This window comes from Salvelinus fontinalis, chromosome 2 (genome assembly GCF_029448725.1).
Source record: "Salvelinus fontinalis isolate EN_2023a chromosome 2, ASM2944872v1, whole genome shotgun sequence".
Taxonomy (NCBI): Eukaryota; Metazoa; Chordata; class Actinopteri; order Salmoniformes; family Salmonidae; genus Salvelinus; species Salvelinus fontinalis.
Window position 1 is genome coordinate 81,642,239 of NC_074666.1, and position 12,395 is coordinate 81,654,633.

The window sequence follows — 12,395 nt, forward strand, 5'->3', positions numbered from 1 at the left end:
TTGACCTAATGGCTTGGTTTTTGCTCTGACATGCACTGTCAACTGTGGGACCTTTTATAGGCAGGTGTGTGCCTCTCCAAATCATGTCCAATCAATTGAATTTACCATAGGTGGACTCAAGTTGTAGAAACATCAAGGATAATCAATGGAAACAGGATGCACCTGAGCTCAATTTTGAGTCTCAATTTCGGGTCTGAATACTTATGTAAATGAGGTATTTCATTTATTTATTTTTTATAAAAATATGCACAAATTTCTTAAACCCTGTTTCAGCTTTTTCATTATGGGCTATTGTGTGTAGATTGCTGAGGAATTGTTTTTATTTAATCAATTTTAGAATAAGTCTGAAACGTAACAAAATGTGGAAAAAGTCAAGGGGTCTGAATACTTTCTGAAGGCACTGTTGCTGTTGCTGGCCTTTTTACTCCACCCATTCCATTGATGGCCGAATCACATTACATTTGTGCTTACTGCACTAAAGAAAATCAAGAACCAAACAACAGTGCAGGTCATGCTCACTGAATTAAAGGGCAACTACACTAAAAAAATCAAAGTTTCTTCAATTTTTCCCAGAAGTCAAGTCATGATGTAGTTTAAGCATTGTTGTGAACACCGAAAATCAAACATTTTTGTTTTTCTATTCAAACAAATGTGAAAAACTGGGGGGAATCAGAAAAAAATGGCAAATCTGAAACCTGGAAAAACAAAACCAAGAAAACAGAATTTGGAGAAAAACATAAGTAGGTAAAACATTTTTACGGATTGTAGGCCCGACCAACATTTTTGGCTTTGCATGACTGCACCTTAAAGTGTGTGTCATCCTGCAGCACAGCATTTTTGGGGAAGTTGAGGTTAGATCCAATATTGACTACACACCCAAGAGGGAAAGAGGTTCAGCCATCCTAGAAATGTTTTAGTGAAATATAATATAATATATCAAGTTTAGCAAACACTTTTTTCCAAAGCAACTTTCAGTCATGCATGAATAAAGTTTTATGGATGGGTGGTGTCGGAAATTAAACCCAATATCCAAGATGCATGCTTTGTGAAGCCTCAATTTAATGATTTATAAGGCCATTATTAAGCGATGTTTGTGTCATATTTGACATAGTGGGTTATGTCACATTTGACATTGGTGGTTATGTCACACATTAATTCCACATTTATGAACCCTTTATAAAGCATGACATAAGGTTATAGATGATTTGTATGAAGCCTTTATAAGCTGCACGTCATTTAAAGCATACCAATTCCTTTACTCCTAAAATGTTGGAAGTAGGCGGGACGTCCTATACACTGTCCAATATAAATCAAGCACACTGGATGTAGTTTGAAAGGTTAACGGGAATATGGTCCAATGGGGAAAGGAAATAGGATTCGAGTCCATTCTTACCATACGTCAGCGTTTGAGTCACCCAGCCGCCCTAAATACTGTCAACCAATTGCAAGCATTGTAGTTCATTGAAAGCTCCATTATAGGCTAGGTTAAAAGTAGTGACAAGCTAAACAGGAAATCACAGTCGAAGTAGGTTTCCTTTTGTCCAATGGACGTTTAGGACGTAGTAACTAAGATTATAAATGACAAGGTGACAGCTGTCAGAGTGCACATTGACTGCTGCTGTGAGCGAGAATTAGTAATCTAGGACCCAGTGTGTACTGTAAAATTAAGGTGAGTTAATAATTTAGGGTTTCAGTGTGACGCATTATTTTGTCATTTCGGTATGGTTATAATCGCATTGTGAATATTTTTTAAATGTCCTGTCAGCATTGCGGGGGCGAATATGAATTGTTAGCACGCTAGCTAGCCATGCAATGTAGGTGAAGTTGACGGCCATTCAATGATTTCTTCCCAAGAATGACATTTTACAGGGAATATATTCGTACTGTAGAATTCTTAGCATACATGGGCAGCCGCGAATACTGTTGGGAAATAAACATGCAAATGTTAACTTGCGAAACCATGCATTTTGGTGTACAACCGATTCTAAGCTGCGGTGAAGCTTCTGCAAAATGTCTGACTTGCTCCTCCATATCTGGGCCTAGTGAACCAGTGTATGTTTTCGGTCATTATGGATTCATGTCCCTGAGGATTGAGAAGGACGTTTAACAATTTCTATCAATTTCTAGTCCTGTACCAGATGCAGCGTCCTTGTATTTAAATCCCGTATTGGTGTCTGTGGGTCATTTTTGACCTTCACGTCTCCGGTTGGCTAGCCAAATCCTCCCGCCTATCGAATAACGTTAGCAGTGTCCGTCTGAAGTATATTAAATTTAGCTAGCTATGGCTAACAAGCTACCCAGGTTATCCAACTAACGTTTAATGCTTTTATCTTTTTGCAAATCGCTGCTACCCTCATTGCATGTGAAATTGGTTTAATAAGCCACATTCAAGCATGGACATTTTAGTTTAAGTTTCCCCATGGCGATTCCTTCCGTTGTCATTCGTGCTAATGTTAACCTTAAATGCCCAGGGGCGGAATGGCGACAGGGAAGGAGGGGGTGTACTGTACTAAAGCGTGTGATGTTTTTTTTTACAAGTAATTTAGCTTGTTATTAATTTTTTAACACTCATTCAAGCATAGCTAAAGGCTAGCTTGCCTGTCTGGGCCATATGTGAACTGGTACTAATACACTACCTCGCTACCTACACAATTGGATTAATTAGCATTAGACATCTCTGGAGTCGAAGTTGATCATAGTTTAACTCCCCACTTAGTGTTTTGAAAGAATCTAATTTTTTAATGCTTCACTGTCATTTGCTTTGGGCTCTTGCCACATTCAATCAAGCCTTGCTATTTTCACTTAATTAACTAATCTTATGACATGGGCGTAAAGATTGTAACTCGATTCTTTATTTGCGCTGAGTTGTAACTCTTGAGATTCTACATTCAGATTTTACTACAGAAGCCTAGTCTGCCTTTTGCGCATCCTCTTCCCTTATGCACATGGTCAAATGCTTGACTGGTTACACCCACAGCTCAGGTCACCTTTACTGTACCTTTAGCAGTGTAGGGCTGTAGTTAAGAGTTGTACATGCCTTCCATTAACTTTTTTGGGGGGGTCCAAACGACTGCTTAAAGATGCCTGTTGAATTGATAGGACATTTTAATGGTGGGGCAAATTAGCAGTTAAATGTAATTTCTCATCTCTCCATAGGCACCAGCCATGTACGCCTGCGCTAAGTTTGTCACCTCACCTGCTGTGGTATGTATTCTTTGAAACTACAATGTCACTGTTTGATCCTCTACCAGTCGTACCTTATCAGTCTAGATCTAGCACGTACACGCAATACTGTTTAGCTATAAGATGCGCAGCAAATGAGTGTCCTTGGTAAGGAATATCACATTTTGTCACATGCGCCAAATACAACAGGTGTCAGGATGCTCTTGATGGTGCAGCTGTAGAACATTTTGAGGACCCATGCCAAATCTTTTCAGTCACCTGAGGGGGAATAGGTTTTGTCGTGCCCTCTTCATGACTGTCTTGGTGTGTTTGGACCATGATACAGGGGTGCAAACTAGTCACCTTTTGGCTAAATTCTCCGTTTTGAATCCAAAATTGGTGACATTCGTGTTGGTCTGATGAGAAGTTGGTGTGGGTCACTACTGGTTGTAAGTGAACGAGTGATGTGCATTTTAAGCATTAACACTGGCTGTATCCAAGGCTCAGCCAATTGTTCACACAACAGAATGCAGCACGTGACTGAAGAGACAACCAATTTGCTAGTTACATCATCAGCACGCTCTCTGGAAAGACAGCAGAGAATGGAAAGGCCGCTTGCCAGTTGCAGCAGCGTGTCCCCTGAATGATAACGAAGAGGTAGGTGAGAAGTCTGACCATGGAGACGGGGGTGAGAAGGTGATGAAGCGTACTTCATGAGCTGTAACCGAAAAACAACTGGCATTTGGAAAGTTTGAGGTGAGGGAGAAAGTGGGGTGGAAGAAGTATTGTTCGCATTAAGTATGTTGCTAGCTGGATCGAATTCTCCAATAGAAAATGTTTTTTATTTTATTTTACCTTTATTTAACCAGGTAGGCTAGTTGAGAACAAGTTATCATTTACAACTGTGACCTGGCCAAGATGAAGCAAAGCCGTGTGACACAAACAGTTACACATGGAATAAACAAATGTACAGTCAATAACACAATAGAAAAAGAAAGTCTATATACAGTGTGTGCAAATGGAGTAAGGAGGTAAGGCAATAAATAGGCCATAGTAGCGAAGTAATTACAATTTAGTAAATTCACACTGGAGTGATAGATGTGCAAGCAGAAATACTGGTGTGCAAAAAAGTAAATAAAAACTGAGGTGGGTAGATTGGATGGGCTATTTACAGATGGGCTGTGTACAGCTGCAGCGATCAGTTAGCTGCTCAGATAGCTGATGCTTAAAGTTAGTGAGGGAGATATAAGTCTCCAACTTCAGTGATTTTTGCAATTCGTTCCACTCATTGGCAGCAGACAACTGGAAGGAAAGGCGGTCAAAGTAGGTGTTGGCTTTGGGGATGACCAGTGAGATCCAAGGCCAGAGAAATGTTGAGCAACATTGGCCAACTTAACTGATCAAATAATTGAGTTCATGGTGTGAAAATTAGCTTACTAATAAAGTCAGACAGCTAATGTTAGTAACCTAACCAATTTGCTATAGTATTAACTGGTTTTACGACTCCTTGCCGTTCCTCAAGTTAAAATGTGCTAACGTTGCTTACTGGACCCTGGTAATCTGTTTTTGAAATGTTAATTAGCTAACAAACTAACCACTATCTGTTAATTTATGTTTTCCCTCTACAGTATGTGGTTAATTTTCAGAATGTGAGAATTGGGTGACAATGAGGTGTTGCTTGTTAAACAAGTGGATTCAGGGATCAAGTGTAGCAGGAGCTGGGCCTGGCTTAAGCTGGATGCTTCTATAGAGGTGACAGGAACACCACACACTTTTCAATACAGTGGATAAAAAGGGGTATGCCAGGTGTACTCGCTGCCTGAAAGCAATCAATTATGCCAACAAAGGGTATCATGCTCTGCTGGCACATTGTAGAACAGATGTCCACAGGCAGAAAGTGTACAATGTAGTAATGTGCATTGTAGCCCAAAGATATTGCTTTTGTTGCGTTGAACTTGACAGTAACCTGTGTGTGAGGGAGGATTATTATTTTTTTTAAACAATGTACTCAGTGAATGTTATTTTTGCACATGTTGCCATGTGCACTTGCTCATCTACTATAGTGGCCACTATAATAAAGCAAAAATAGAATGCCTATTTGTTTCATTCTTTTTCTACTTTTAAGATTATTTCCCCCTCCAAGTGCAATATTTAGGTATGTGGTCACAAGCGTTCTATTATAAAGGCTGTCATGGTTAACTGCAATATTAGTGTATTTTCTTGTCTTAAGACTTGCGTGTCATTTGCAGTGAAGTCCAGGCAAACATTGGATTACTTTCTTTACACATTTTTTGCTGTTATATTCACATTAACCACTTTATTTTACACAGACTGATCATGTAGATCATATTCTTTGTTTAATGAAACTGCTTTTCCCCCTAGCAGGGATTATATATTTTTTGCATGTTTCAGTGCAAAAAATGTTTCCTTTTTGGGTCCTCACCAGCTTGCATCCCTGGTGTTCTTTTGCTGGTGACGTGAACACCAAGGAACTTGACGCTCTCAACCTGCTCCACTACAGCCCCATCAATGAGAATGGGGGCATGCTCGGTCCTCCTTTTCCTGTAGTCCACAATCATCGCCTTTGTCTTGATCACGTTGAGGGAGAGGTTGTTATCCTGGCACCACACTGCCAGGTCTCTGACCTCCTCTTTATAGGCTGTCTCATCATTGTCGGTGATCAGGCCTACCACTGTTGCGTCATCTGCAAACTTAACAATGGTGTTGGAGTCATGCAGTCATGGGTGAATAGGGAGTACAGGAGAACTGAGCCTGCACCCCTGAGGGGCATCTGTATTGAGGATCAGCATGGCAGATGTGTTGTTACCTACCCTTACTACCTGGGGGTGGCCCGTCAGGAATTCCAGGATCCAGTTGCAGAGGGAGGTTTTTAGTCCCAGGGTCCTTAGCTTAGTGATGTGCTTTCCTGCCATTATTGAAAGAGATCATGATACCTCACATCTCAAAATAGGGTTACTTAATGTTAGATCCCTCAAAGGCAGCCATAGTCAATGAACTAATCACTGATCATAATCTTGATGTGATTGGCCTGACTGAAACATGGCTTAAGCCTGATTAATTTACTGTGTTAAATGAGGCCTCACCTCCTGGTTACACTAGTGACCATATCCCGCAAAGGCGGAGGTGTTGCTAACATTTATGATAGCAAATTTCAATTTACAAAAAAAAAAAATGACGTTTTTGTCTTGAGCTTCTAGTCATGAAATCTATGCAGCCTACTCAATCACTTTTTATAGCTACTGTTTACATGCCTCCTGGGCCATATACAGCGTTCCTTTCTGAGTTTCCTGAATTCCTATCAGACCTTGTAGTCATAGCAGACCATATTCTAATTTTTGGTGATTTTAATATTCATATGGAGAAGTCCACAGAACCACTCCAAAAGTATCGGCTATGAAAAGCCAACTGAAAATGATCCATGATTATTATTTGACCATGCTTGTCACTTATGAACATTTTTGAACATCTTGGCATAGTTCTGTTATCTCCACCCGGCACAGCCAGAAGAGGACTGGCCACCCCTCATAGCCTGGTTTCTTCCTAGGTTTTGGCCTTTCTAGGGAGTTTTTCCTAGCCACTGTGCTTCTTCACCTGCATTCTAGCTGTTTGTGGTTTTAGGCTGGCTATAGCCCTTCTTACATCAGCTGATATATAAAAGTGCTGTACAGAAACCCAGCCTAAAACCCCAAACAGCAAGCAATGCAGGTGTAGAAGCACAGTAGCTAGGAAAAACTCCCTAGAAAGGCCAAAACCTAGGAAGAAACCTAGAGAGGAACCAGGCTATGAGGGGTGGCCAGTCCTCTTCTGGCTGTGCCGGGTGGAGATTATAACAGAACATGGCCAAGATGTTCAAATGTTCATAAATGACCAGCATGGTCAAATAATAATCACAGTTGTCGAGGGTGCAGCAAGTCAGAACCTCAGGAGTAAATGTCATTTGGCTTTTCATAGCCGATCATTGAGAGTATCTCTACCGCTCCTGCTGTCTCTAGAGAGTTGAAAACAGCAGGTCTGGGACAGGTAGCACGTCCGGTGAACAGGTCAGGGTTCCATAGCCGCAGGCAGAACAGTTAACTGGAGCAGCAGCACGGCCAGGTGGACTGGGGACAGCAAGGCGTCATCATGCCAGGTAGTCCTGAGGCATGGTCTTAGGGCTCAGGTCTCCGAGAGAAAGAAAGAGAATTAGAGAGAATACTTAAATTCACACAGGACACCGGATAAGACAGGAGAAGTACTCCAGATATAACAATCTGACCCTAGCCCCCCGACACATAAACTACTGCAGCATAAATACTGGAGGCTGAGACAGGAGGGGTCAGGAGACACTGTGGCCCCATCCGATGATACCCCCGGACAGGGCCAAACAGGAAGGATATAACCCCACCCACTTTGCCAAGGCACAGCCCCCACACCACTAGAGGGATACCTTCAACCACCAACTTACCATCCTGAGACAAGGCCGAGTATAGCCCACAAAGATTTCCGCCACGGCACAACCCGGGGGGGGGGCGCCATCCCAGACAGGAAGATTACGTCAGTGACTCAACCCACTCAAGTGACGCACCCCTCCTAGGGACGGCATGAAAGAGCACCAGTAAGACAGTGACTCAGCCCCTGTAATAGGGTTAGAGGCAGAGAATCGCAGTGGAGAGGGGAACCGGCCAGGCAGAGACGGCAAGGGCGGTTCGTTGCTCCAGAGCCTTTCCGTTCATCTTCACACTCCTGGGCCAGACTACACTCAATCATATGACCCACTGAAGAGATAGCATTCTCACATAGGTGTTCCTTTTGTCCAGGTGGGAAAGGGCAGTGGAGTCAATAGAGATTGCATTGTCTGTGGCTCTGTTAGGGTGGTATGCAAATTGGTCTAGGGTTTCTGGGATAATGGTGTTTGCTGTGAACCATGACCAGCACATGAGAAAGCACTTGTTTTTTTTGAAGGTTGATTGAAAGAATAGTCTATGGCAGTGTTACCTGTATGTGTGGTCAGCTGGGGATAAATTGGGAAAACGTCACCTTGTAGGCTAATCTAACCCTATAGTACTCGGTCTTTACTAAGAACAAGATTTGGATTGATCATGGCACCGGTGCCCCCGACTCTGTACCAGTACCCCCTGTATATAGCCCCGCTATTGTTATTTACTGCTGCTCTTTAATCATTTGTTATTCTTTAGTTCTTTTTGAGGTATTTTCTTAACTGCATTGCTGGTTAGGGCTCGTAAGTAAGCATTTCACTAAGGTCTACACCTGTTGTATTCGGCTCATGTGACAAATAAAATTTGGTTTGACATTGCCGTTCTACCGGTCTTCATGCCTCTAATCCTCCTAGAAGTTAGACTCATAGATGCACCTCTGTAGGGTCATGATCTTGGCGTGCTCCAGAACTCACCTCAGGGTAATCTACGTTTGGTAGTCTGTTAGTAATGATTGTAAGTAGAGCTTGTTACACGCTTTTAAATCTGTCTAGGAGTCTGATGTGTAGTTGTCTCTTGCAGCTGCGTGGGGGGTCCAGAGTCCTCGCCCGGCCCGTCTCGGTCTTCAACAGACCTGAAGCCAGAAGTGAGCAGCAGGTAAGCCTCTCATCAAACCAAAATGAAACCCTGTGACAGTAGCGTTGTTCACAGTTCTGTGCTTAGGTTTGTGTAAACCTTTTGCCAATTGACCCTTTTTTTGTGATAACCTGAAACCATTTATTAGGCCATTTTTATGTTCATAAAGTTTATTTTTAACTCATCAGTAACCCTTATTGCCTCTTCAGTTGTATTTATCATGAATACCAGACTACTTTAAATCCCTGTATGGTGAAATACTAACATGGCCTGTGCTTAAATAAGACTGGTATCCAGGCTGTCCTTGTGACCATTTCCAAGGATCCCTTCAGGACTCTGTGACCATTTTACTCTCATATCCGCCTTAATATTTTTCTGTCCAACCTGGAATTTAAATGTAGGAGCACCAGTGTGCCTAGAGAAATTAAGGATTTTAGCTTTATTACATGAAATATTTTTCATAGTGCTCCTACATTTCTTTGTGTCTAGATTTTTAAATGTAGGTACACATGCTCCTTGTTAAAAAAAGAAAAATGAATTAAGGCACTGGAGCACCTTGCACTTGTTGCCCTTGACTGGTATCTTGAGCAGCACTTTAAACCTCTGCACTAGTCTCTGTTGATAGGTTCTGTTCTGGGCCTTTATTCAGTGGGGTCAATGTAGTCATACACCGTAATAGTGCTGAAATGTATTACGTCTTACATTCCACTCCTAAACAAACCCCAGTTCCAGATGTGTTCCTAGCCCTTATCTGTTATTACTTGTCAGTTCAGACTACCAGAAGGGTCAAGGTGAAAGCAATAGGGCGCTAAGAGCTATTGTTTTGGTGTGGTGGACTATTATACTATCCACACCTGTCAGGTGGCCTCAGTTCCATTTCCTTCTCTAGCTCCTATGTTCTGATTTTGACTGTGCTGCACCCTGCATCTTCCCCAGGCTCTGTTGCCTGTCGGTGAGGCTTCTCTTCTTACCCGGGGGTTCCAGACCAGCGCTATCTCCAGGGACATCGACACTGCCGCCAAGTTCATCGGTGCTGGAGCCGCCACAGTGGGCGTGGCAGGATCAGGGGCTGGAATTGGAACTGTGTTCGGCAGCTTGATCATCGGCTATGCAAGGTAAGTGATGAACGAAAAGGATTCAATCGTTTGTGGAAGTGGGCAGATTTAGAAGCAAAATCTGATGCAGAAGAGTAGTTGTGATCATTTATGTGGGTGGCAGGGAAATGCTAACATTTTAGCACAAGAGTGTGAGCCGGATCCTATTAATTGGGGTTCATATCATTAATGAACAAATCGCTACTTGTGCTGTCGTCCAGCCTAAATCATAACTTCCTGTCCTCTTTGTCTCTGACAGGAACCCCTCCCTGAAGCAGCAGCTCTTCTCCTACGCCATCCTGGGCTTTGCCCTGTCTGAGGCAATGGGGCTCTTCTGTCTCATGGTGGCGTTCCTCATCCTGTTCGCTATGTAATTTAGTCTCTCCCATCCCTGTCACCTCCCTTCTCCCAGGGAATTGGAACTCTTGATATGAGGCCGTGGCACCGCCATTCCAATCAAAATCTACGATTAAAAATCCTGCCTTTTTTGTTCCCCTTTTTTCAGAAGTTTTACGTAAGAGCTCACTTTGATTTAGACCGTCAGTCTGAATAAATGGTTGGGATAACTATAAACTTGTCGGTCCTTATTTTCAGTTGTGTTTGGGTGCTGGACTTAAAGACATGTAAAAGAGTAACTAAAAGTACTAGTTAAATGATCACATTGAATACAATATAAGCTAAATGTACTAGTACTGGGATGAGGTCTCAACTTCCTGTTGCGTTTAGAATAATAGAATACACAAGGTGCAATTTCAATAAAATGTAGTTGTGCATCAGCAGTCACTCAATTAGCCCAAGTCAGCAAAGCATTTATAGATTGGTAAATTAGTCTAGCAACCAGCTATGTAAACTTGTAGTAAGTGTGGTCTAATTACCAACCGGGGTGGGGCCCATTTTGATCATCAGTTATATTAAAAACTGCAAGCATATGCCTCCCCTATGGCAATGTGTAGAATTTCAGGACACTTTAAAACACAATATTATTTTTGGGGTCTTCGCTGTCACGAGCGGGGCTGATAATGTTTTGCTCGCGAGGTGGGTATGGATGTGTGTACGCAGAACCACAGCGGCTTTTTTTTTTTTGTTTGTTGCCCCCTACCCCAATTAAAGTTTCCATCCCTCTACTAGTTTATACAGTGTAGAAAACCTTAGGAACACCTTCCTAATATTGAGTTTTGCCCTCGAACGGCCTCAAATTGTCAGTGCATCGACTAGGTGTCATGCGTTCCACAGGGATGCTGGCCCATGTTGACTCCAATGCCTCCCACAGTTGGTTGGATGATCTTTGGGTGGTGGACCATTCTTGATACACACGGGAACTGAGTGTGGAGAAACCCAGTAGCATTGAACACACACTCAAACCGGTGCGCCTGGCACGTACCATACCCCGTTCAAAGGCACTTAAATATTTTGTCCTGTTCATTCACCCTCAATGGCACACACAATGTCTTGAGGCTTAAATCTTTATTTAACCTGTCTCCTCCCCTTTGTCTACACTGAAGTGGATTTATCAGGACATCAAGGGATCTTTGCCATCATCTGGTCAGTCTGTCATAGAAAGAGCATGCTTTGTACATTTGGTGTATATGTAATACAATTATTAATCTGCACAAAATGTTGATACAGGCTTGCTTGCCGCAATTTACTTTTGACTTAATTCAAAAGCTGAATTGGGAAATGATCTGTTTTCCTAAGTAGTTTAACTTTGCGCAGTAAACCATGCTTTCCTCAGACATTTTGAGTTGGAAGAGTATAGAATGAGGGGAAGCAAGTAATTGAAGGACATCTGAGGTTCACCCTTGGTGTAGCCACAGGGTATAGGTACTTTCCACATTTCCTACACCTGCCCTGTCCATTGCTTTTGATTGCAAGAGGGGGAGCTGATGTGCACACTTTGGGGGGGGGGGGGAATATGAATTCTGCACAGACATGAGTGCCTAGGTGTTTCTGGACAATTTTACCTTTATTTGGGTGGGTGAGCCAGTGTTACAAGAGGATGAACCACATCTTTGAGAGCTTGAAATTAAGTAAATTTTAAATTGGCTATACTGTACATTTTCCTCATTAATTTAAACGGTGAAGCTGAAATATTTCATTTGGATCTATATTTTGGATTTGAGATTACATGTTTCATATGCCGCAACAATCTTGAATGTCACCTTTTTAAGGGTATTTGTCACCTTCAAATGGGGGAACTAGATGCATAAAGTCCTTTCATTTCTAAATGGTAAAACATGCATGAAAATACCCTCAAATGAAAGGTGATGCTCTGTACTGTCGCATGATATAACATTTGAGCTCAAATCCAGAATGCTTGAGTATAGGGCCAAGTTAGAAGTTGTAGCTTCACTGTCTATATAAATATGAAGGGGAGTGTTTTATTCTCGGGTAGTAGTTCCCAACTTTAAAAAATATAATTCTGTGACACTTAAGGTCCCTATAAATGTATTTAGTGGTGATGACCTCTATTTCATCTGATCGATACTGCAAATTATCTATTTTCTGTAACATGCTTTTATAAATTAAATAGGGTATATTATGACTATTTTCATAGTTCTGATAGTTCCTT

At 42.0% G+C, this 12,395-nt stretch overlaps 1 protein-coding gene across 1 annotated transcript; it reads left to right on the forward strand.

Moving 5' to 3' along the window:
* The first annotated feature begins 1,559 nt into the window (after positions 1-1,559).
* LOC129828733 (ATP synthase F(0) complex subunit C3, mitochondrial-like) lies at positions 1,560-10,399 on the forward strand. Its single transcript, XM_055889904.1, has 5 exons — positions 1,560-1,669; positions 3,157-3,204; positions 8,679-8,753; positions 9,669-9,847; positions 10,086-10,399. Exons 2-5 carry the CDS (start codon positions 3,166-3,168, stop codon positions 10,198-10,200), a joined length of 408 nt encoding a protein of 135 aa, XP_055745879.1. The 5' UTR covers positions 1,560-1,669; positions 3,157-3,165; the 3' UTR covers positions 10,201-10,399.
* Positions 10,400-12,395: the final 1,996 nt, after the last annotated feature.